The sequence below is a fragment of the Lissotriton helveticus genome, chromosome 5_1 (genome assembly GCF_964261635.1).
Source record: "Lissotriton helveticus chromosome 5_1, aLisHel1.1, whole genome shotgun sequence".
Classification (NCBI taxonomy): domain Eukaryota; kingdom Metazoa; phylum Chordata; class Amphibia; order Caudata; family Salamandridae; genus Lissotriton; species Lissotriton helveticus.
The window spans coordinates 2,131,633,225-2,131,659,218 of record NC_136065.1 but is presented as its reverse complement, the minus strand read 5'-3'; the positions used below and the strand labels follow the sequence as shown (position 1 = coordinate 2,131,659,218).

The following is a 25,994-nucleotide window of genomic DNA, read 5'->3' as shown; positions in this document are numbered from 1 at the left end:
CATTAGAGAGTATGAAAAGAAGTGGTACTGTCCTGACTTCACTTTAAAAGGTTCTACATTTTTAGTGTCATGGTGATGATGACCCCTGAAGGTCATCAAAGGGGGGACTGAGAGAGCACAAGTTTGAAAAAATGTATAAGTACGCCATATTTACAAGCACGTAGTTAGTTTAAACATGTTTTGCACACGAGTGTTTTATATTCAATAGCGAAATGTATAGAATGTTAAGTAGAGTAACCATAATTATAACGGTGTGAGATTAAATGTAGAAATGTTGGAGTATATGTGAAAACCTCATGGTTCTCTCATGTTAAAAGAGTCATGTCCGAATTAAATGTAACTTGGATTCCAGTATTTTGTGTAGGCCTTAGGGCAATTCACAGCAAACCTGAACGTGCTACTAAAATAATGTGAGATAAAGTTGACATGGTTCTTTCAAAATGTACTATTGAACTTAGGGTTAAAAGTATATGCTTTATAGATGTGTTATTTTAGAAACGTATGCTAGTTAAGAATGTTTGCTGTTTAAATCAAGTTAACGTTTTAAGAGTGCAGGAACCTGCTGCATGTAAATCAAGTAGGCCAGAACAGATAATGTCATGTAGTTTAAATCGTCATGTGCTCGTTAGAGGAGAGGTCGTGAGGTGTCCAGTATGGAGCTCTGAGAGTGTTTTATGGCCTAAGATATGGTGAAGTCTGGAATTTGAGGCCCACTGCAGGACGAGCTGTATGCAGGTGCGAGGGTCCTAATCAGCTCGAATGAAAGGGACTTTGTTCAGTGGCGCCTTGCGCAGGCCTGTAGGAGTTTCCAGGAATTTCAGGGGGTATCAGCGCACGGAAGAAGGAGCCTGGGAACCAAGGTCAACTATAACGAGGGTCTTCAAGAGTACCATCATGGAGTTTGCCGCGGAAAGATGTACCACGTGAGGGGCGTCCCAAGGGGCGTTTCTATTGGAAATGTGATTTGGTATTAGGGAAAGTGACCCGGGAGGAGAGCAGAGCAGATGATTTTGGGAGCCTAAGGAAGCGGATGGGTAGGCAGATAGGCTGATCAGGAGAGACCCATTATCAGAGAAGAGACAAAGAGAAGTGCGTGATCTTCTTAGGAAGTCACCACGGCTGACACCTAGAGGGTTAAGATCTTGCTAAGTAGGGATGTCATTTAGTGTAGTGTAGGGACAGACTAACCTTAAATTTTCTTTCTGTAATGACTTTGAGGTTGCAACTTGTATTCATTTTGGCAACGCTCATGTTATTAGAAGTTGTACTTATTATCTTGTTCTTCAGACTCAGACTATTCAAAAAGTTCATGTTCATAGTGATTCCGATCTACCTCTTGAATCTCATTTTGAGAAGTTTGTATCTTCAGTTATCTTTGACTTTATATTAAATCTTTAAAACTTTATTTTGGTCAGTGGTCATTTAGAGTGGTGTAAGTTCTTAAATTGATTGTTTATTGCGAGATTACCTTTTACTCAAGACAGGTACCAACGATTCAGTCGACAGGAAATGGGATTTGGTAAGATAATTAGTAACCAGAAATCCCGCGTTAGCAAAGACGTGTGTGGTTTGAGGACCAAGTTGATTTTCTGGCTTGCTGTGTCCATTTTAGCATATTTTCCCTCAATGAAATGTCCCAAACATAGTACCATGATGAGCCAAAGTATGAGGATAAGTGCACCTAAGGCCACCCAGAATTCAATCCATGGAGAAATCAGATAGGTTTCTTTCAGATGTTGAAAAAGTTCCTTAGCTTTATCTTTAAAGGTTTTTGTTGATGTTTGTTCCTTTGAATCACTCAGGTCTTCAGATGAATCACTGAAGTTGATGAAGTAACCGGATGCCGTTCTGTCTATTGTTCCTATTGTTTCAGGATTGCTGTTTGCTTTATTAGTGTGTTTTGTTGCAGCAGCATAGTCATTTGTTACTTCATTGTAGATTGGTGTGTCTCTGCTAAATGTTTTTATTTGGGTTTTTAGAGGTTTAAGTTCCATAGCATTGTTGCATAGTCCTTGTTGTTGTTCTGTTGGCATTTCAAACGTGAGTAGCCTCTTAGATTGAACCTCTGTGTTTGTAGCAAACCTTGGTGTTCTACTACTTATCGGGAGTCCACTTGGCCTACTGTTTGTTATCGGCCACATGATTGTGGTTTTATCAGGTCGATTGATACAACCCTGTTCTCCTTTTTACCAGCAAGGGGCGGTAGTACTACTGATCTTGTCCCGTTGATAGACAAGACAGGAACTGCTTTTCTGTAAGAAGGCCCAAATTCCTTCTTTACCGCGATCTTTTCTCTGACTAGATCCCCGACTTTTGGAATCCAGACAGGTCTTGCTGGGACAGGTGGTTTTTCTTCAGTGGTCGTTAGCTGTTGTTTCAACTTTATGTTGCTCAGGTGTTTCCTTGTTTCGTTTAAGTCCTGTAAAATAGCCAAACGATCTTTGATATCAAAGCTTTTTTCTTTAACCACTGAAGTCTGACTGTCAAGATCTAAGATCATCATTCTAGTTCCAAACAATAATTCGTACGGACTGAATCCCCTCAGAGAATTTCTTGGCAGGTTATTTAGACTACGTTGGACACTTATTAGATGTTTGACCCACCCAGCTCCCGAACCTAATACCTTTGCTGTTATAGATTGCTTTATGCCTTTGGTTTTTTCTTTACACCTTCCCGTTCCCTCAGGTAGGAAGTGAGAAGAGTCCCGCTATGCTATGCTCATTTGGCCATGTTTTTCATACGCTTTAGGGCAAGAAGAAAAAACATTCAGCCAAACGTAGCATGCTTCTAGCGTATATGCCATTATAGACTCGCAAATCTTTTTATAACAGTCCAGACGTCAGCCGAGTGCTGGGGTCTACATCACAAGTGGAAACTAGTCTTTATATGTTAATTGGACGCATTAATTTTTATTGTTGATCAATTCTGGAGTGAAACGCCATGCTAATATACCGTTTCTTTCGCCACTGCGATCTCTATTGCAGTCTGGGCAGTTCTTTACAAAGATGTGATGATGCAGGCTCATACCTGGCCACCAGTACACTGATTGTAATTCTTCCAGAGAATCTTTTAGTTTAAGGTGTCTGAGACCTTCACCCATATGTGCGTCTGCTATTAACAAGCCTCTCCTGTCCGTGTTTGGAATCACTCTGTCCCCCACTCCAGGGATTCGAGCAAAAGGGACTGAGTTTGCATCGATTATGTATGTATAATTGAGTGGATAGGTGATCGGTAGTGCTGAGCAGTCGCCTTTTGATGACGTTTTCACCGCCAGCACAGTTTCACCGTCAATGTGTTTTACTGTATGCTTTTTCTTGACTACGGAAGCCGATTCAGTTGCTGCCGTTGTGGCTTTCTCAGCCAATGAATTCCCTGCAACGTGAACGCCATCACGCTGATGACTCAGTGAGTGTATCACGTGAGTTTTTGGTAGTTCTTTCTGTAATAGAACTACTTGTTCCCAAAGCACTTTTTGCTTTATTGTTGCACCTGTGTCATCTTTGTAACCGTTTTGAATCCATTTTTGTAAATCGTTATTGTATGATTTGACGCAGTAATACGAATCGCACACAATAAGTGTCGGGAATTCGCGATCGGCATTATCTAGCGCCATTTTTAACGCTATTATTTCCGTTTGTTGTTCCGAATTATTTTCCACTGAGTGTGTTTTTGTAAGTAGAGGTCTTAATTTACCTCCGCGCCACACTTCTTTTACAATTTCGCATGTGGCCTTGTAAGCCAGCTCTCCCCAAACTGAGGGTTGAGCATGCCCGTCTGTATGTATTACACAGGCGTACTGTCGTAAAGGCAGAATGTCGATTGGCAAAGGGTATTTCATTTCATATTCTAGATATTTTAATTCCTTTAATTCTGGATCAAAGTAGTATTTTACTCTGTCCGTTGTAATTGAATTCACCCATTGTATCCATTCTGGATTCAACGTTGTTGTTGGTAAATTACATGGGGTTGTTAATGCCTCAAAGGCTGACTCCGCTGTTCTGACTGTGATACGTCTACCATCAGCGTTGTCTTTTTCTCTTGCTATAGCCGTTTGAACTGCATGAACAATGTTTTCTTTAATACTGAATTTCATTTCAGCCTTAGTGTACAAGTGTGATTTGAATGCAATTGGTACCTTTTCTCCCTCATTAGAGGTCAGGTATGTGAATCCGCATCTTCCTGGGATGACTCGAATCACAAGATTGCGTGTGTTGTCACGTTTTTCTAATTTTGTTTTAATTAACATGTCTGTTTGTAAAGATCTCAAAATTTCTGTGTGTTTTTGAGTCCAATTGATTCTTTTAAAATCTGGTTTTATTAGATCATAAAGGGGTTTGATCCTTTCTGCGTAATTTGCAATGTATGTTCTTCTGAAATTTAGGAAGCCTAGAATTGATTGTAAATTTTTTAGTGTTCTAGGAGCTTGGAGTACAGCACATTTCTCTAGGAAATTGTCAGCCAGGCTTTTGCCTTCACTTGATAATTCATATCCTAAAAACAGGACTGTTAGATGGGCAATTCTTGATTTTTTAAAGTTGAATTTGTAACCCTCTGCTGCGAACCCAAGTATTATGGTGTTCACTCTCTTCAAGTGAGTATCCAAGTCATCATCTGTTAGGTAAATGTCGTCGACATATGATAATGCCTCGTCATCGTATGTTTGTAGTAATTCTGTTACTCTCTTTGAGAATACTCCTGGGCTGTTCTTGTGCCCCTGGGGTAAACGGCAGAAACTTTTTTGCGAGCCATTTACCGAGAACGCAGTCAAATATCTGCTCTCTGGTGCTATATTTTGACAAAAGAATCAATTAGAGATGTCTAATGTTGTTTTGTATTTTTTGCGCACTATGTTATTCATTAGTGCAGCACTATGCGAGTTTTGTACTGCAAATGTTTTGCAACATGAGTTAAGGTGTCTGTAATCCAAAACTAGACGATATGAGTTGTCTGGTTTGGAGACAGGAAACAAAGGATTGTTCATTTGTGAGGTGCAAGTTTCAATCACCCCCTGGTATTCAAGTTGATCTAGGATCTCTTTTACCTGTTTTTTAGCTTCTTGCTTAATTGGGTACTGCCTCTGTGCAGTAGGTTGTGATTTTAACTGGATTTTGTGAGGAGGAGAGTCCTCATCCCATCCTACATGATTTTTATATAAAGCAGGAGCTTGAGCTACTGCCCACTTTCTTGCAAGTGTATATTTTTTATGAATTGGAATATGATTTGAGAAGGCAGGCATAATTATTTCTTCGCCATGAGGACACTCCCTGACAAACTCTGGTGGCCAGTCTTTCTCAGCTAGAAGGATGTCATAGCCCTGGGAGAGATTATCCCAAAATAGTCCCCTTATTTTTCTAGTCTTATCCCCCTCTATACGTAATGTTATTTCATATATTTTATGAGGTTTGCTAACTCTGGTGTCTGCAGTTTCCACCTGAATGTATTCATTCGTGTCCACTGTCTCCAGATGATTCATAAGGACTTTGCGAGCTATGCTCACTTCTGCTGCGCTGTCTAGCATTGTCTGAGCCCATTCTCCGTTTTTCAGCTGTGTTATCAGTATTCTCGGCATCTTTGATTACTTTAATACTGGCTACCTTCTTTTTTGGAAATTGTAACTTTTTATTTGGATGAGCAGGTTCCTTGTCTTTGGACTTGACGTGCTCTTCCCTGTGTTCTGATCGTCCTCTTCTTTCCGATTTCTGCGAGGAAGTCTGAAAAGATTGAGAGGGACGTGTATCAATATCTTGATATCTATCAGGTTTCTTTATATTATCCCTATTTCTAAGGTTGTATTTTTTCCCAGAGGGCTCACTTTGGGGAGACCTGCGTCCTTGGTTCGGAGATCTTTCTCTCTGCCGAGGAGACCTTCCTCTGGACTGGAATCTTTTTTCTTTAGGATTGGATTGTTTGTTTCCATCCCAGCTCTTTTTTTGAGTGTTTAAATTATTTTTAATAAATACCTTTTCAGGACTTTCAATCAGTTGAGGTTTTACCGGTATTCCACCCAGACTATCTCTTCCTAGTTCTTCATAGGATTTCTCTATGATTCTGGCAATTTCAGTTGGTTGGTCTGCTATATCTGTCTCTTTTAACCTTTGGCGGATCGCCACGTTTGCTGCTTCTCCCTTTATGTTGGCTAATAATATAGCCGAGACCTGCTTGAAGTCCTTCAGTAATTTCATACCGAGAGTTAAAGCGGGTTCTGGACCGTATTCATCTTGAATTTGTTTTAGCACATCTGGTATTACTGACATGGATGGTACACCATGTGTTTTTGTGTATATGGAAGCAAAGACTGTACCCCAAGTGTCACAGTCTTCCACGTGTGGTGCGATTCCCATTGGAAGACAGATAGTCAGAATCCTGTGTTTTTCTACCGGGGTGGTGTCTGGAAACACCGCCTCTATTTGAGTGATTTTTTGTGCTAGCCAGAAGGGTATTTGTTCCCGTTTTGCGGGTACTTTACCCAGACAGGACTGTATGTTCTGCGGTGTAATTTTATTTGTGTTACCCTGATGAGGGTTCAGCTGTGGAATTTTAACTGCTGGTTGGACTGTTGAAGTCCGCATCACATATTGGACTAATTGTCTATGTATTTTGATTAGTTGTTTTAGCTGTATTAAAAGCTCTGCTGCAGGCATTTCTTCAATGTCTGGATGTGGTGTATATCCGGCTAGGACCGGCCACGTTGCTCCTGGTCTACCTAGTGGACCGAGCCTGGTGATGTGAATATTATGTTTTAGGGCGCCATGAAACAAGAGCAGATGCTCTTGGGATTTGAGTGGTATTTCCACCTCCTCGAAAGGAGTGTAGATATCCGGTGGTTCCTCTATTTTATAATAGTGGAACTCTTTTGTTACAGCGTTTGCTGCTGGAAAGTTTATCCATGAATAGAACACCTCTGTCTGCCGATATTCGTGTGCCTCAATTACGAATATGACTGTACCACCTCTTGGTGTCAGTCCATTTTCTATAAGTTTTAAGGTTATAGATTTCCTTATGTTGACCGGGATGAGTACTGCATTTGGGTCATTTTCCAGCAGAGTATTGTCTGCTGCTAGGAGTTCAGCTGCTATTCTAGCTGTCTCCCTTTCTTCTTCAGTTTCTGACATACTATTGTCAAGAAGATTATTTTATTTATTTGCAGATCAGGTTTCTATGGAAACAAAGATTAGATGCACAATATTTTGGAACAGTGTATCCTTCAACGTTGACTAAACCAAGAACCATCCATAGGAGTCTCCTCCTGCGAGGTTTGGCGGATATGACCTTTCACCCACTCCAGACGTCTTTGGAGTATTATGGGAAAAAAGGGGTTCTGTGTGAAAAAGCACGACTGAGTTACTCTAATGTCTTGCGTTAGTTTTATCGCCTATCCAAACGTTTGGGCGCCATGTAGTGTAGTTCCTATTATCCCAATAGGCTCTGCGCATTGGAATAATATCTTCAATAGTATAGACCTAGTGCAGAGGTTAACTAGGTCTTCCACTGATGATATTAGACTTAAAGTTTTTGGTTTTGCCAGCTAGCTCAGAGTTCACTAGAAACTTTCTCGAATAGGCAAGGAGGAGTTTAACCTCCCTGGATAGACAAGAAGGGATTTAGTTTCTGACAACCATAGAACATGACAACTTTGCTCTCCCCTAATCAAGAGTGTATCTCTAGAGTCGTGTGAAAACAAAAGACAACTTATTTTACTCAGTCAGTACGTGCATTCTTAGTTTCACCAGATTGTAGAGAAAAGGAAGAGACGGGCGTGTTCAATAAAAGATGGTATTTATTGATCAGTCTCTTTTCTCGTACAAGAGAAATGAATCGATATTATTGCGATACTTATAGTTAAGTAAAGTGCATACAATAAAAGCAGAAGTATAAAATAATACTGCAGAAGCATTGATATGGTTTCTAAGCCATATGATATTTAAAACTGATAAAATAGATACATACATATATACATTTGACTAATCGTACTCAACTGGTGCTTCTAACCACGCCTACCCCAGTGTACCTGACCTAAGCCTAATACGTGGGCGGGAGTAGATAAGTAGCAGTTTAAGTTAAGTTTGTTTTGCCAAGGGACTGACTCAAGAATTCTCTGCAAGGGGTTGTTCAGTTCTGTACCTGAGGTCTAGAATGATTGAGGGCTGGTATCTCTCGTCTCTGGTCTTGATATTCCAGCTGCCTGCGAGGGCTGCTTGGAAGCGCCGGAGCTGGATTTCTCGGCAGGAGAAAAGCAGCGTCTCGTTCTCAGCGCGTCAGGAAGGCGGGGCAGCGCGTGTGGGCTTCGCTCTCTGCTGGGCTCCTCAGCACGTCTCGCTGCTCCGATCTCGTCACCACCGCGTGTGTTTGCTTAAGGCAATGTCGGTAATATTTATACCTGTAAGGTGCCGAGATTGACGTAAGGATGGACATGGATACGTCAATAAGGATGTCATACGAACGGGCTTGTTCGCACATTCTTTTGCGGAAGTTCTCGGTAAAATCAAAACAATGGCCGCAGGGATTTTCCCAGGTTGTCATAGGTTTGATTTGTTTTGAGAACTCCGTATGCCTTATCAGGGGCTGGAGGAATAGTGCTTGCCTAATTAGATGGCAAGCGTTATGACCTAATCAGATAACGCGTTCCTGTGCCGTGGTGTGGCTTAATCAGATAACGGTTTTTTGTACCGTGGGATGGCTGCTAGTTAATTATTAACCAGAACAGGGTCAGGAATAGGGGGATCGATACAGAACCTATAGGAATACATCACACAGGAAACCTGGCAGAGGGAATGAAACATCATTCTAAGGAAGTTGGGAGAGCGCCTTCTTCTTTTGAATGATAAGCTCAGATGTCATTCCTTGATTCGGGAGTGCACAGCGTCCTTATGCGCTTCTGTTGCACGGAGAGTGTCAGGCAGCGCCTACTACAGGTGGAACAGCACCTTCTTGACACCTATTCTCTCTGTGTCTCTTTCTTTCCAGTGGCTCCAGATATTGAAGGATGGAGTGACCAGCCTGAGAAGGTCACAGCCGTGGCGGGCCAGTCCTTGGAGCTGCAGTGCCGGGCCAGTGGGCACCCTCCGCCAGTCTTGTCCTGGCTGAAGGATGGACTCATGCTGTCCTCCACCCAAGGGTGGCACACCCAGGATGGGGGCCAGAAGCTCACTATTACGGATGTTTCTGTGGCTTCCCAAGGGAACTACACCTGCGTCGCCATCAGCGCTGCTGGAGAGGCTGTGGTGCACTATTCTGTGCACGTGTACGGTAAGGGAGGCTGTGGTGCACTACTCTGTGCATGTGTATGGTAAGGGGAGGCTGTGGTGCTCTACTCTGCATGTGTACGGTAAGGGGAGGCTGTGGTGCACTACTCTGTGCATGTGTACGGTAAGGGGAGGCTGTGGTGCACTACTCTGTGCATGTGTATGGTAAGGGGAGGCTGTGGTGCTCTACTCTGTGCATGTGTATGGTAAGGGGAGGCTGTGGTGCTCTACTCTGTGGATGTGTACGGTATGGGGAGGCTGTGATGCACTACTCTGTGGATATGTATGGTAAGGGGAGGCTGTTTTGCACTACTCTGTGGATGTGTATGGTAAGGGGAGGCTGTGGTGCTCTACTCTGTGCATGTGTATGGTAAGGGGAGGCTGTGATGCTCTACTCCGTGCATGTGTATGGTAAGGGGAGGCTGTGATGCTCTACTCCGTGCATGTGTATGGTAAGGGGAGGCTGTGATGCACTACTCCATGCATGGGTATGGTAAGGGGAGGCTGTGGTGCACTACTCTGTGGATGTGGATGGTAAGGGGAGGCTGTGGTGCTCTACTCTGTGCATGTGTATGGTAAGGGGAGGCTGTGGTGCACTACTCTGTGCATGTGTACGGTAAGGGGAGGCTGTGGTGCATTACTCTGTGCATGTGTACGGTAAGGGGAGGCTGTGGTGCACTCCTCTGTGCATGTGTACGGTAAGGGAACGCTGTGGTGTACTACTCTGTGCATGTGTATGGTGAGGGGAGGCTGTGATGCACTACTCTGTGGATGTGTATGGTAAGGGGAGGCTGTGATGCACTACTCTGTGGATGTGGATGGTAAGGGGAGGCTGTGATACACTATTCTGTGGATGTGAATGGTAAGGGGAGGCTCTGGTTCTCTACTCTGTGCATGTGGATGGTAAGGGGAGGCTGTGGTGCTCTACTCTGTGCATGTGTATGGTAAGGGGAGGCTGTGATGCACTACTCTGTGGATGTGGATGGTAAGGGGAGACTGTGGTGCACTACTCTGTGGATGTGGATGGTAAGGGGAGGCTGTGGTGCACTACTCTGTGCATGTGTATGGTAAGGGGAGGCTGTCGTGCATTACTCTGTGCATGTGTACGGTAAGGGGAGGCTGTGGTGCACTGCTTTGTGCATGTGTATGGTAAGGGGAGGCTGTGGTGCTCTACTCTGTGCATGTGTACGGTAAGGGGAGGCTGTGGTGCATTACTCTGTGCATGTGTACGGTAAGGGGAGGCTGTGGTGCACTACTCTGTGCATGTGTATGGTAAGGGGAGGCTGTGGTGCACTACTCTGTGCATGTGTATGGTAAGGGGAGGCTGTGGTGCTCTACTCCGTGCATGTGTACGGTAAGGGGAGGCTGTGGTGCTCTACTCTGCATGTGTACGGTAAGGGGAGGCTGTGGTGCACTACTCTGTGCATGTGTATGGTAAGGGGAGGCTGTGGTGCTCTACTCTGTGCATGTGTATGGTAAGGGGAGGCTGTGGTGCTCTACTCTGTGCATGTGTATGGTAAGGGGAGGCTGTGGTGCTCTACTCTGTGGATGTGTATGGTAAGGGGAGGCTGTGGTGCACTACTCTGTGCATATGTACGGTAAGGGGAGGCTGTGGTGCACTACTCTGTGCATGTGTATGGTAAGGGGAGGCTGTTTTGCACTACTCTGTGGATGTGTACGGTAAGGGGAGGCTCTGATGCACTACTCTGTGGATGTGAATTGTAAGGGGAGGCTGTGGTACACTACTCTGTGGATGTGTACAGTAAGGGGAGGCTGTGGTGCACTACTCTGTGGATGTGTACGGTAAGGGGAGGCTGTGATGCACTACTCTGTGGATGTGTATGGTAAGGGGAGGCTGTGGTGCACTACTCTGTGGATGTGTACGGTAAGGGGAGGCTGTGATGCACTACTCTGTGGATGTGTACGGTAAGGGGAGGCTGTGATGCACTACTCTGTGGATGTGTATGGTAAGGGGAGGCTGTGGTGCACTACTCTGTGAATGTGTACGGTAAGGGGAGGCTGTGATGCACTACTCTGTGGATGTGTATGGTAAGGGGAGGCTGTGGTGCACTACTCTGTGCATGTGTACGGTAAGGGGAGGCTGTGGTGCACTACTCTGTGCATGTGTACGGTAAGGGGAGGCTGTGATGCACTACTCTGTGGATGTGGATGGTAAGGGGAGGCTGTGGTGCACTACTCTGTGGATGTGTACGGTAAGGGGAGGCTGTGGTGCACTACTCTGTGGATGTGTACGGTAAGGTGAGGCTGTGATGCACTACTCTGTGGATGTGTATGGTAAGGGGAGGCTGTGGTGCACTACTCTGTGGATGTGTACGGTAAGGGGAGGCTGTGGTGCACTACTCTGTGGATGTGTACGATAAGGGGAGGCTGTGGTGCTCTACTCTGTGCATGTGTATGGTAAGGGGAGGCTGTGGTGCTCTACTCTGTGCATGTGTATGGTAAGGGGAGGCTGTGGTGCACTACTCTGTGGATGTGTACGGTAAGTGGAGGCTGTGGTGCACTACTACTCTGTGGATGTGTATGGTAAGGGAAGGCTGTGGTGCACTACTACTCCATGCATGTGTACGGATTAGGGGAGGCTGTGGTGCACAACTCTGTGGATGTGAATGGTAAGGGGAGGCTGTGGTGCACTACTCTGTGGATGTGTACGGTAAGTGGAGGCTGTGGTGCACTACTACTCTGTGGATGTGTATGGTAAGTGGAGGCTGTTGTGCACTACTACTCCATGCATGTGTACGGTAAGTGGATGCTGTGGTGCACTACTCTGTGGATGTGTCTGGTAAGGGGAGGCTGTGATGCACTACTCTGTGGATGTGTATGGTATGGGGAAGCTGTGATGCACTACTCTGTGGATGTGTATGGTAAGTGGAGGCTGTGGTGCACTACTACTCTGTGGATGTGGATGGTAAGGGAAGGCTGTGATGCACCACTCTGTGGATGTGTACGGTAAGGGGAGGCTGTGGTGCACTACTCTGTGCATGTGTATGGTAAGGGGAGGCTGTGGTGCTCTACTCTGTGGATGTGGTTGGTAAGGGGAGGCTGTGGTGCACTACTCTGTGGATGTGTATGGTAAGTGAAGGCTGTGGTGCACTACTACTCTGTGGATGTGGATGGTAAGGGAAGGCTGTGATGCACCACTCTGTGGATGTGTACGGTAAGGGGAGGCTGTGGTGCACTACTTTGTGCACGTGTATGGTAAGGGGAGGCTGTGGTGCACTACTCTGTGGGTGTGTATGGTAAGGGGAGGCTCTGGTGCACTACTCTGTGGGTGTGTACGGTAAGGGGAGGCTGTGATGCACTACTCTGTGGATGTGTACGATAAGTGGAGGCTGTGGTGCACTACTCTGTGCACGTGTATGGTAAGAGGAGGCTGTGGTGCACTACTCTGTGCACGTGTATGGTAAGAGGAGGCTGTGGTGCACTACTCTGTGGGTGTGTACGGTAAGGGGAGGCTGTGATGCACTACTCTGTGCACGTGTATGGTAAGAGGAGGCTGTGGTGCACTACTCTGTGCACGTGTATGGTAAGAGGAGGCTGTGGTGCACTACTCTGTGCACGTGTATGGTAAGAGGAGGCTGTGGTGCAGTACTCTGTGCATGTGTACGGTAAGGGGAGGCTGTGGTGCACTACTCTGTGCATGTGTACCGTAAGGGGAGGCTGTGATGCACTACTCTGTGGATGCGTACGGTATGGGGACGCTGTGATGCACTACTCTATGGATGTGTACGATAAGTGGAGGCTGTGGTGCACTACTCTGTGCACGTGTATGGTAAGAGGAGGCTGTGGTGCACTACTCTGTGCACGTGTATGGTAAGAGGAGGCTGTGGTGCAGTACTCTGTGCATGTGTATGGTAAGAGGAGGCTGTGGTGCACTACTCCGTGCACGTGTATGGTAAGAGGAGGCTGTGATGCAGTACTCTGTGCATGTGTACGGTAAGGGGAGGCTGTGGTGCACTACTCTGTGCATGTGTATGGTAAGAGGAGGCTGTGGTGCACTACTCTGTGGGTGTGTACGATAAGTGGAGGCTGTGGTGCACTACTCTGTGCACTTGTATGGTAAGAGGAGGCTGTGGTGCACTACTCTGTGCACGTGTATGGTAAGAGGAGGCTTTGGTGCACTACTCTGTGCACGTGTATGGTAAGAGGAGGCTGTGGTGCAGTACTCTGTGCATGTGTACGGTAAGGTGAGGCTGTGGTGCACTACTCTGTGCATGTGTACCGTAAGGGGAGGCTGTGATGCACTACTCTGTGGATGCGTACGGTATGGGGACGCTGTGATGCACTACTCTATGGATGTGTACGATAAGTGGAGGCTGTGGTGCACTACTCTGTGCACGTGTATGGTAAGAGGAGGCTGTGGTGCACTACTCTGTGCACGTGTATGGTAAGAGGAAGCTGTGGTGCAGTACTCTGTGCATGTGTATGGTAAGAGGAGGCTGTGGTGCAGTACTCTGTGCATGTGTACGGTAAGGGGAGGCTGTGGTGCACTACTCTGTGCATGTGTATGGTAAGAGGAGGCTGTGGTGCACTACTCTGTGTATGTGTACGGTAAGAGGAGGCTGTGGTGCACTACTCTGTGCACGTGTACGGTAAGAGGAGGCTGTGGTGCTCTACTCTGTGCACGTGAACGGTAAGGGGAGGCTGTGGTGCTCTACTCTGTGCATGTGTATGGTAAGAGGAGGCTGTGGTGCACTACTCTGTGCACGTGTATGGTAAGAGGAAGCTGTGGTGCAGTACTCTGTGCATGTGTATGGTAAGAGGAGGCTGTGGTGCACTACTCTGTGCATGTGTACGGTAAGGGGAGGCTGTGGTGCACTACTCTGTGCATGTGTATGGTAAGGGGAGGCTGTGGTGCACTACTCTGTGCATGTGTACGGTAAGGGGAGGCTGTGGTGCACTACTCTGTGCATGTGTATGGTAAGAGGAGGCTGTGGTGCACTACTCTGTGCACGTGTACGGTAAGGGGAGGCTGTGGTGCACTACTCTGTGCATGTGTATGGTAAGGGGAGGCTGTGGTGCACTACTCTGTGCATGTGTATGGTAAGGGGAGGCTGTGGTGCACTACTCTGTGCATGTGTACGGTAAGGGGAGGCTGTGGTGCACTACTCTGTGCATGTGTACGGTAAGGGGAGGCTGTGGTGCTCTACTCTGTGCATGTGTACCGTAAGGGGAGGCAGTGGTGCTCTACTCTGTGCATGTGTACGGTAAGGGGAGGCTGTGGTGCTCTACTCTGTGGATGTGTACGGTAAGGGGAGGCTGTGGTGCTCTACTCTGTGCATGTGTATGGTAAGGGGAGGCTGTGGTGCTCTACTCTGTGCATGTGTATGGTAAGGGGAGGCTGTGGTGCACTACTCTGTGCATGTGTATGGTAAGGGGAGGCTGTGGTGCACTACTCTGTGCATGTGTACGGTAAGGGGAGGCTGTGGTGCACTACTCTGTGCATGTGTATGGTAAGGGGAGGCTGTGGTGCTCTACTCTGTGCATGTGTACCGTAAGGGGAGGCTGTGGTGCTCTACTCTGTGCATGTGTACGGTAAGGGGAGGCTGTGGTGCTCTACTCTGTGCATGTGTATGGTAAGGGGAGGCTGTGGTGCACTACTCTGTGGATGTGTACTGTAAGTGGAGGCTGTGGTGCACTACTCTGTGCATGTGTACGGTAAGGGGAGGCTGTGGTGCTCTACTCTGTGCATGTGTACGTTAAGGGGAGGCTGTGGTGCTCTACTCTGTGCATGTGTATGGTAAGGGGAGGCTGTGGTGCTCTACTCTGTGGATGTGTATGGTAAGGGGAGGCTGTGGTGCTCTACTCTGTGGATGTGTACTGTAAGGGGAGGCTGTGGTGCACTACTCTGTGGATGTGTACAGTAAGGGGAGGCTGTGGTGCTCTACTCTGTGCATGTGTACCGTAAGGGGAGGCTGTGATGCTCTACTCTGTGCATGTGTACCGTAAGGGGAGGCTGTGGTGCTCTACTCTGTGCATGTGTACCGTAAGGGGAGGCTGTGGTGCACTACTCTGTGCATGTGTACCGTAAGGGGAGGCTGTGGTGCTCTACTCTGTGCATGTGTACCGTAAGGGGAGGCTGTGGTGCACTACTCTGTGCATGTGTATGGTAAGGGGAGGCTGTGGTGCTCTACTCTGTGCATGTGTACCGTAAGGGGAGGCTGTGGTGCACTACTCTGTGCATGTGTACCGTAAGGGGAGGCTGTGGTGCTCTACTCTGTGCATGTGTACCGTAAGGGGAGGCTGTGGTGCACTACTCTGTGCACGTGTACCGTAAGGGGAGGCTGTGGTGCACTACTCTGTGCATGTGTATGGTAAGGGGAGGCTGTGGTGCTCTACTCTGTGCATGTGTACCGTAAGGGGAGGCTGTGGTGCACTACTCTGTGCATGTGTACCGTAAGGGGAGGCTGTGGTGCTCTACTCTGTGCATGTGTACCGTAAGGGGAGGCTGTGGTGCTCTACTCTGTGCATGTGTACCGTAAGGGGAGGCTGTGGTGCACTACTCTGTGCATGTGTACGGTAAGGGGAGGCTGTGGTGCACTACTCTGTGCATGTGTACCGTAAGGGGAGGCTGTGGTGCACTAATAATAATAATAATAATAAAGGAATTTCTAAAGCGCCTGGTGACGCCATCACGGCGTGTCCCCGCGCTGTGGAGTAAGAGTCAGAAAGGAGGAGGGGGCACCTATCCCAGCATGGTAAACAGGTGTGTTTTCAAGAGTTTCCGAAACATGGTTTCATTGTTGGCTAGTCTGATCCCAAGTGGAAGGCTATTCCACTGGGTGGTAGCCAGTACCCGAAAGGAACGACCACCCATCCTAGCCTTTCTAACACGAGGAACTGTCAGGAGACCCATACCCGCAGAGCGGAGTGCTCTTTGGGGTAGATAGGGGATGGCCAGATCCCTCAGATACCCTGGCGCTTCTGCAGAGGCTATCCTGTAGCAAAAGAGGAGGGCTTTAAAAAGGATTCTTTTCTTTACCGGCAGCCAATGAAGGGCCGCCAGAGTAGGCTTGGATGCAGTTCTTTTAGGGAGTCTAAGGGCTAACCGGGCCGCCGTATTTTGCAGCACTTGCAGTCTCCTCAGGTTCTTCTCCGTAGTACCCAATAGCAGCACATTCGCATAGTCCATGCGAGAGGTGACCAGAGCCTGGATCATAATACGTCTGGCCTCCAATGGCTCCAACTACTCTGTGCATGTGTACCGTAAGGGGAGGCTGTGGTGCACTACTCTGTGCATGTGTACCGTAAGGGGAGGCTGTGGTGCACTACTCTGTGCATGTGTACCGTAAGGGGAGGCTGTGGTGCACTACTCTGTGCATGTGTACGGTAAGGGGAGGCTGTGGTGCACTACTCTGTGCATGTGTACCGTAAGGGGAGGCTGTGGTGCACTACTCTGTGCATGTGTACGGTAAGGGGAGGCTGTGGTGCACTACTCTGTGCATGTGTACCGTAAGGGGAGGCTGTGGTGCACTACTCTGTGCATGTGTACGGTAAGGGGAGGCTGTGGTGCACTACTCTGTGCATGTGTACCGTAAGGGGAGGCTGTGGTGCACTACTCTGTGCATGTGTACCGTAAGGGGAGGCTGTGGTGCACTACTCTGTGCATGTGTACCGTAAGGGGAGGCTGTGGTGCACTACTCTGTGCATGTGTATGGTAAGGGGAGGCTGTGGTGCACTACTCTGTGCATGTGTACCGTAAGGGGAGTCTTCTTGATGTTCAGAGCAATGAAAAGATGACAAAGAGGTAAATGAGGAATCAGGACTGCTGGGGGGGGTATATCCAGAGCGCCAATGGCAATGAGTAGTCGCACAGTATTTTTAAAGAACTGCGCAGGGAGGGATGGGGGGGGGGGTGCCCAGATCTCCTATGGTGCCATCAGTAGGCGCACAGTATTTTTACAGGACTGCACAGGGGAGAGGGGGAACGTAGAGCTCCTGTGGTGTAATCAGAAAGCGCACAATATTTTTACAGAACTGCGCAGGGGAGGGGGTACCAGAGCTCCTATGGAGCAATCAGTAGGCGCACAGTACTTTTACAGGACTGCGGACGGGTGGGTACCCAAAGCTCCTGTGACACAGTCAGTGGGGGCACAGTACTTTTACAGGACTGCGGACGGGTGGGTACCCAAAGCTCCTGTGACACAGTCAGTGGGGGCACAGTACTTTTACAGGACTGCGGACGGGTGGGTACCCAAAGCTCCTGTGGCACAGTCAGTGGGGGCACAGTACTTTTACAGGCCTGCGGGGTGGGCGGAGGTGCCCAGAGCTCCTGTGGCACAGTCAGTGGGGGCACAGTACTTTTACAGGCCTGCGGGGTGGGCGGAGGTGCCCAGAGCTCCTGTGGCACAGTCAGTGGGGGCACAGTACTTTTACAGGCCTGCGGGGTGGGCGGAGGTGCCCAGAGCTCCTGTGGCACAGTCAGTGGGGGCACAGTACTTTTACAGGCCTGCGGGGTGGGCGGAGGTGCCCAGAGCTCCTGTGGCACAGTCAGTGGGGGCGCAGTACTTTCACAGGCCTGCGGGGTGGGTGGAGGTTCCCAGAACTCCTGTGGCACAGTCAGTGGGGGCACAGTACTTTTACAGGCCTGCGGGGTGGGCAGAGGTGCCCAGAGCTCCTGTGGCACAGTCAGTGGGGGCACAGTACTTTTACAGGACTGCGGGGTGGGTGGAGGTCCCCAGAGCTCCTGTGGCACAGTCAGTGGGGGCACAGTACTTTCACAGGCCTGCGGGGTGGGCGGAGGTGCCCAGAGCTCCTGTGGCACAGTCAGTGGGGGCACAGTACTTTCACAGGCCTGCGGGGTGGGTGGAGGTCCCCAGAGCTCCTGTGGCCCAGTCAGTGGGGGCACAGTACTTTCACAGGCCTGCGGGGTGGGCGGAGGTGCCCAGAGCTCCTGTGGCACAGTCAGTGGGGGCACAGTACTTTCACAGGCCTGCGGGGTGGGCGGAGGTGCCCAGAGCTCCTGTGGCACAGTCAGTGGGGGCACAGTACTTTCACAGGCCTGCGGGGTGGGCGGAGGTGCCCAGAGCTCCTGTGGCACAGTCAGTGGGGGCACAGTACTTTTACAGGACTGCGGGGTGGGTGGAGGTCCCCAGAGCTCCTGTGGCACAGTCAGTGGGGGCACAGTACTTTCACAGGCCTGCGGGGTGGGCGGAGGTGCCCAGAGCTCCTGTGGCACAGTCAGTGGGGGCACAGTACTTTCACAGGCCTGCGGGGTGGGTGGAGGTCCCCAGAGCTCCTGTGGCACAGTCAGTGGGGGCACAGTACTTTCACAGGCCTGCGGGGTGGGCGGAGGTGCCCAGAGCTCCTGTGGCACAGTCAGTGGGGGCACAGTACTTTCACAGGCCTGCGGGGTGGGCGGAGGTGCCCAGAGCTCCTGTGGCACAGTCAGTGGGGGCACAGTACTTTCACAGGCCTGCGGGGTGGGCGGAGGTGCCCAGAGCTCCTGTGGCACAGTCAGTGGGGGCACAGTACTTTCACAGGCCTGCGGGGTGGGCGGAGGTGCCCAGAGCTCCTGTGGCACAGTCAGTGGGGGCACAGTACTTTCACAGGCCTGCGGGGTGGGTGGAGGTTCCCAGAGCTCCTGTGGCACAGTCAGTGGGGGCACAGTACTTTCACAGGCCTGCGGGGTGGGCGGAGGTGCCCAGAGCTCCTGTGGCACAGTCAGTGGGGGCACAGTACTTTCACAGGCCTGCGGGGTGGGCGGAGGTGCCCAGAGCTCCTGTGGCACAGTCAGTGGGGGCACAGTACTTTCACAGGCCTGCGGGGTGGGCGGAGGTGCCCAGAGCTCCTGTGGCACAGTCAGTGGGGGCACAGTACTTTCACAGGCCTGCGGGGTGGGTGGAGGTTCCCAGAGCTCCTGTGGCACAGTCAGTGGGGGCACAGTACTTTCACAGGCCTGCGGGGTGGGCGGAGGTGCCCAGAGCTCCTGTGGCACAGTCAGTGGGGGCACAGTACTTTCACAGGCCTGCGGGGTGGGTGGAGGTTCCCAGAGCTCCTGTGGCACAGTCAGTGGGGGCACAGTACTTTCACAGGCCTGCGGGGTGGGCGGAGGTGCCCAGAGCTCCTGTGGCACAGTCAGTGGGGGCACAGTACTTTTACAGGCCTGCGGGGAGGGGTGGAGGTCCCCAGAGCTCCTGTGGTGCAGTCGGGAGGTACACAGTGCTTCTACTGGCGTGCGAGGGCTCTTGATTATGTGTTTGCTGCAGGCGCTGACATAGGTTTGAAGTGAGGACTGGGTGTGACGTTCATGCTCTGATTGACAGATAGAAATTCATTCATAAATGACCATGTTGCATTACTCTGTCTGAAGATTGATTACTTGTCTCTGATTATTGTTCCAATGCTGAGTTTACACACTCCTGATTTGAGGTGGAAGGTTTTACTCAATGGTCACTGCACTGATGAATGATTCATATAGAGTGATGCTCAGTGGGAGGGGCTGAATGATAGTATTGAGTGTTGTGCTCATGCATGGAGACTGAGAGCAGATGGAGGGACAGTTTGACACTGCATTACTGCCTCGCATTACACCTCTCTTGTACGTAAACCTTACCAAAGAACCTGTTTGTCTTTTCCAACACCACAGTTCCTCCTCGTGTGAGTATTGGAGGCGGCTCGCGACAAGTGACCCTGACTGTGAATGAGCCCCTGGAGCTGACGTGCCACGTGACTGGCTTCCCTACACCCCACGTCTGGTGAGTTAAGAGCTGGGCTGTGCTGGGCTGGAGGGTCAGCTGACTCTGAGCCCCTGGAGCTGGCGTGCCACGTGACTGGCTTCCCTACTCCCCGGGTCTGGTGAGTTAAGCAGTGGCGTAACGAAACCTGAGTGGGGCCCCCTGCAAAGTACATAGAGGGGCCCCCTGACCCACGACTTACCACTTTGCCCCACAGTCAAAAAATCTGGTATATTTTTAAGTGAAACCTCCAACATTCAATGAAATGCCTTTATATTGCCCAGCTCAAAGTTTAAATAAGAAAGTGAGAAAAACTCTTAACATATAAGCTACGCCATTTGTAACATTATTGTTAAGAGAAGATTATTTTTCTGGGACAGTAATCAGAACAATGCCAAGGAGCTGGCCTATTGCCTCAGGAACTGCCTATCGCTGAAGAACAAAGAACAACTGCAGAGGGTCTGGAATAGAATTGACATGGATGAAAAATAACCTGAAACTTTGAAAGACAATCCCAAACCTGCAATTCCACAGACTCAACTGACAATATACACGAGTAGTACACAAGATATAACTCAGTAACCTGCCAGCTCCAAGAGAAAAACACTGGTGTGAATTATCTGCATGCCACACACTTGCGTCTGCCAGGGGGTGAGTATGATAATAACCACTCTATAGTATTTACAATGAACTGAGGAAGCAATTTCAATTTCTACCATCAGAGCTTCATTAGTTAGCCTGACAAAAGCAGGCAGGCAAACAAGGCTGAAGATGGAAACTGCTGGGATGCTTCAGAACATAGATGCAGATGTTTGTCTGTATTTATCATTTCTGTAGTGTAAACAATGCTAATTACATGATTTAAGGTCCACCTATTATAGACAAGTGCAAACAACACCATAAATAACGCCTCTTATAGGATAAAACCAAACCATATCAGCAAGTACCTAAAAACAGAATCTATACTATCTGTAGCCGGTGAAGCAATGGAAAAAGTGCAAATAATATCAAAGTGCATAATAAAACAATCAGCACCCCAGCAATAGACACAACCCAAGTAAGACTATCCTTTCTTCTTGCATCAAGGTGAAAACACTTTCAAAGTGCATGATAAAAACAAGTCCAGCAGTGTGCAGAAATGAAGCCAGGTTGGTCAAACAATTCCCCCTTTGGTTTGTGCATGAAGGCGCAAATATTTCAAAGTGACGGGTCAAACAATAACATGCACAGAAGCAGACAAAAACAAACCAGTTTAATCAAACTACGGCCCTTTGGTTTGTGCATGAAGGTGTAAATATGTCACAGTGACTTTTTAAACAATAACAAGTGCAGCAAGCAGTAAAGAGCTGGGCTGTGCTGGGCGTGGAGGGTCAGCTTACTCTGAACCCCTGGAGCTGGCATGCCACGCGACTGGCTTCCCTACGCCACGTGCCTGGCTTCCCATTGGTGCCCTACTTATCTTGGGGAAGGGAAGCAGAGTTTGGCATTGCTCTGAGAGGAGGAGGGTGGGTGATGGGAGAGCCGACTGCAGCTTTCTAGCTCCTAATAAATATTAACAAGTCGTCTATCTGGATAGATACTTTTTTTATTGCACAATTATTTAAAATCATTGCAATCAAACCGAGTTAAAATCAAAAAAGTCGATATAAAGTACATCAATTCCAATGTTATAAAAAAGATATATGACAGTTTATCATCCTGTTATTCTGGAGATTAATGGATGTAGACACGACTTTGGCAACTATAAAAACATAGGGATTAAAAAAATTAGCACAGCATTATGGATTATAGTTCTATATGATTAACAGAGTCCAGAGTGGCTTTCAGAGCAGACAGGAATTTCATGAAGCTCGCAGTGACTCACATTTCATGCACTCTACTAGGGCTGCTTGACATGTCTGTACATTTAAAATACGTCAGATGGGGCAGAGCCAGTATATTCTCATGGTGCGTAATTTCTCACAAATGCACAATATATGAATTAAAGGTTCCTCTTCTCCCCCACATGCTCGGCACTGCGTGGCTGCAGTCTCTTTATACCCTTGTCCACACTCGTAGTCCATAGTGGAATCAAGCCAAACCGTAGTCTCATTATTTGGCGCTTCCTTATTTGTTTCAAGGGGGGGGACAGGTAATGTGGCAGGCCCCCGCTGTTGTAAAGAGTTGATGCCCAGCTTCCATAAGTTAGATTTTTCAGGGTTTGTGCGTCACTGTCATTGTTTTTGCTTGTTTTATAAGAGCTTTGCAACTGCAGATGTGGGTATGGCGGCGGACCATTTTTCATGAGCTTCCAGTGCTTCGACGCGGTGTTTTTAGAATTCACACCAAGTTGATCCTGGGCTGCTTATCATTGACCAGATTTGTGTCTTCAGCGTGTTGTCCCGCGCTTGTTTGGCTTTTACACAGTAGGCTATGAACCTGGCGTTTAGGATCCACTTTTGTGATGACGAATTGAATTCTGTACAGATTTGCGCGTGGGAAATGGAAGTCGATAGAAAAAATACTCTATGGAAACAAGCTGACTGAGCTCTGTCCAAATCTTTCAATCAATTGGGGGGGTGGATCACTTGTCCTGCCAACCTGGATTCCTCAGGTATTTAGTACGTCCCTCGGTAAAAGCTCTGTCCAGCCAGGTTATCATTTTATCTTTGAAGGCTATTGCGTCATGGACCACGTTTGGTAGAAATTTAGCGCCCATTACACAAATTAAAGGGAGTGAGATCTGGTGAGCTCATGGCTTTCCTTGCTCTGCAAAAGGCCCCCTCCAGCGATTGTGCTGTTTCTTGCATTGCAGAGGATTGCCTTCCTTTGTGATCGATCCACACTCCCAAGTACTTGTACGCGGTAACTATCTCAGTAGGTTTACCTTCAACATGCCATGGTCCTCTCCGTTTTATTTGTCTGGAGATTATCATTGCCTTTCTTTTAGCTGTGTTTATTTTTAGATGGTTTACTCTGCAGTATAAGAACAATGCTGTTAGTAGCCGCTGTAGCCCGATCGGAGTTTGGTCGAGTAATATTGTGTCATCCGCATATTGGAGCGATTGGATTTTAGTTCTGGCAAATTGAAGAGGGAAAGCTAAGGCTTCAGCCAAACAGTGCGGGAAAACTGCCTTGTACAGGTTAAAAAGCATTGGAGCCAATATACATCCTCGCTTTAAACCTTTGTTGGTGGGTATTTTTTTGATGGTAGACCAGCCAGAAGTGACTCTAATCTTGACCCAGGTTTCCGAGTATAAGGCAACCGATGCCTTTAAAAAAGCGTTATCAATGACCCATTTTTTAAATTTCATCTACAATCTCAGGCGGAACACACTATCAAAGGCTGTTTGGAAGTCAATGTATGCTAGATACAGAGCCCTTCCTTTTTTAGGTCTCGCGAAGAGAGAGACCTAATGCCGTCCATCCACAAAGCTGACTTTTACGATCCGGATTTTCGAAAGTGCACGCCTCGTGCACGAGCTTCTGCCTATCAGCCTTTCACTGACTGGCTCTTCAAAGGCTCTGCTCCCCGCCCCCCGCCTGCACTTGCTAATCTCCCCGTGACTCCCCCCTCACCTCTCCCACTGGTCCCCACCATTTGCTCACTCGCTCGCACATCAAAGGCTTTCACACATCAAAGAAAAATTTATTTACGTTCCTTCCTGGCACTATTTTATTTAGTTTTGGTATGCCTCGGGCTTATGTTAATGCACGTTCATGCCTTTTCCTTCCTAATACACTTTTACAACTTCCTGAGTTTCCACTCATAGGTCGTATGCACATTCGTTTGTTAATTAAGTGCAGCTTTGTCTAACTCTTTGCCCTCCACACGTAGGCTTAGTGGGCGGGGCCGTGGACGATTCCGACGCGGGATACCAACAGCAAGCATTAGCATTTTGTATTTCCTTAGTTTCTGGTCGTAGATCATTTGCTCTTTCATTTAATCTCAAACTAGATTTTTATTTCGAATACAGATAAATGATTGCTCTCCTAATCCCACACACTGCTCCCACGCACCTCCAGCCAGCCCTATGCCAGGGTAAATGAGAGCTCCCGCCATTCATGGGTTCTTCTGTTGGTCGCTTCTCTGCAGAGTTGAGTGTTACTCTGTTTCTATTCCTCTGCTTCTAGCCCAAGGATAGAGTTCTACTAAGCTGCTTTTTCAAACTGCACTGTCTGCCCTCACCTGATTGCCTTTACAGTCATTTAACTAACAGACCTTCCTGGCAGTCAAGACGCGCCTCCAGTCCAGAGATAAAATGAATGAAATTGATATAAAATATATTTTTATATATTTATATAAAATTTATATAAAACAGGGTAAATCTATAAATGGCCTAATTCCAGTGGACATGACAGTAAATTACTCAGTCAGTTAGGCCATATATATATAAAATATATATAAAATAAATTGAATAAATTGTGTGTTTAAAAAAAGAAAAATTATGCGGCATAAACTGGCATATCCTGTGGCACTGCTATTTTGTCTTGTTAATACATTAACTACCTGGGAAAATGTTTCTCTTCATTAGTACCAGTTTTAATGCCTGAATACCGCAATCAGCACCTGAAAGTTGATGAATAGTTAACATTTCAAGTATATGCCAGTGCGAGGTACAACTTTGTGGAAGTTTTCAAAAATCACCTTTGATCCGTTTTTTTTTTTAACCAAGACACAACATTATTTATGACATTCCCAAGATATCCATCAGATGGGAGATTATGTGGCAAACAGGGTAAATCTATAAATGGCCTAATTCCAGTGGACATGACAGTAAATTACTCAGTCATTTAGGCCAATGTAAACATCAACTAGATTATAACATCATGTGTTCCTGCATTGTCCTTTTTTGTCGCCGGTCCAAGCTTCGCCGAGTATACAGGACATCGTGTATTGTGCGAGCACTTTACATAAACCGAATATGTTTGTTCTTTTGTAACTTGAAATAATTTCTGCACGTACTGTTGAAATGTGAAAAACATCTGCTTTTGCGAGGGCTTGTTATATATGTGGAGAAGTGTGGCTCAGGGGTTAGAGGCGGCAGACCCGGAAGCTGAGATCGGTCCTGGACCAGGGTTCAATTCCCCGCCTCGGCGGGTCTTGGGCTAAAAATTCCACGGACTCGATAATTCTCGCTCCGGTGCCTCCTCGACTCACGGGTTCACACTCTGCGACTCTGGGCAATAGCTTGCTTAATCTCCACAACGGCCCCTCGCGGCGGGATGCCTGACTTTCACCTTGTGGATACCCTGCTATCTCACAGGGGAATACCAGGACGGGTTCCCTAAGCAAGCGCCGGGACACCCACTGCGGGTAGCCGTGCGCTATATAAGCACAATCTACATTTACATTTACATTTACATATAGCAAGCGCATTCCCAGTCTTACTGGCTTGTATTTCTGGGAAGGTTTCTTACATAATTCAGTATGTTACTTTTACGTTTTCACAACTTGTATCTTCTTACAATGGTAAATAGCTATTTTTCCTGGATTTTAGCACATGCCATGTATCCATCGTATTAAAGGAATTCCTTCCGCTCCTTATCTCGTCAGGCACTCACTTAGCGTCTACGTGTGTCTCCCAGGGTCCTCACACACACCACCAGCCATCAGTGCATGCTTTCACCAGGCACACACACACCACCAGCCATCAGTGCATGCTTTCACCAGGCACACACACACCACCAGCCATCAGTGCATGCTTTCACCAGGCACACACACACCACCAGCCATCAGTGCATGCTTTCACCAGGCACACACGCACCACCAGCCATCAGTGCATGCTTTCACCAGGCACACACGCACCACCAGCCATCAGTGCATGCTTTCACCAGGCACACACGCACCACCAGCCATCAGTGCACGCTTTCACCAGGCACACACACACCACCAGCCATCAGTGCACGCTTTCACCAGGCACACACACACCACCAGCCATCAGTGCACGCTTTCACCAGGCACACACACACCACCAGCCATCAGTGCACGCTTTCACCAGGCAAACACACACCACCAGCCATCAGTGCACGCTTTCACCAGGCACACACACACCACCAGCCATCAGTGCACGCTTTC

General features: G+C 48.0%; 1 protein-coding gene across 1 annotated transcript in view; it reads left to right on the top strand.

Moving 5' to 3' along the window:
- The window catches only part of HMCN2 (hemicentin 2), a 761,275-nt gene that overhangs the window by 485,977 nt on the left and 249,304 nt on the right, over positions 1 to 25,994 (top strand). The window contains exons 32-33 of the mRNA XM_078646218.1: positions 8,965 to 9,246; positions 19,849 to 19,957. Coding sequence (XP_078502344.1) covers positions 8,965 to 9,246; positions 19,849 to 19,957 — 391 coding nt within the window. The remainder of the gene's footprint in view (positions 1 to 8,964; positions 9,247 to 19,848; positions 19,958 to 25,994) is intronic.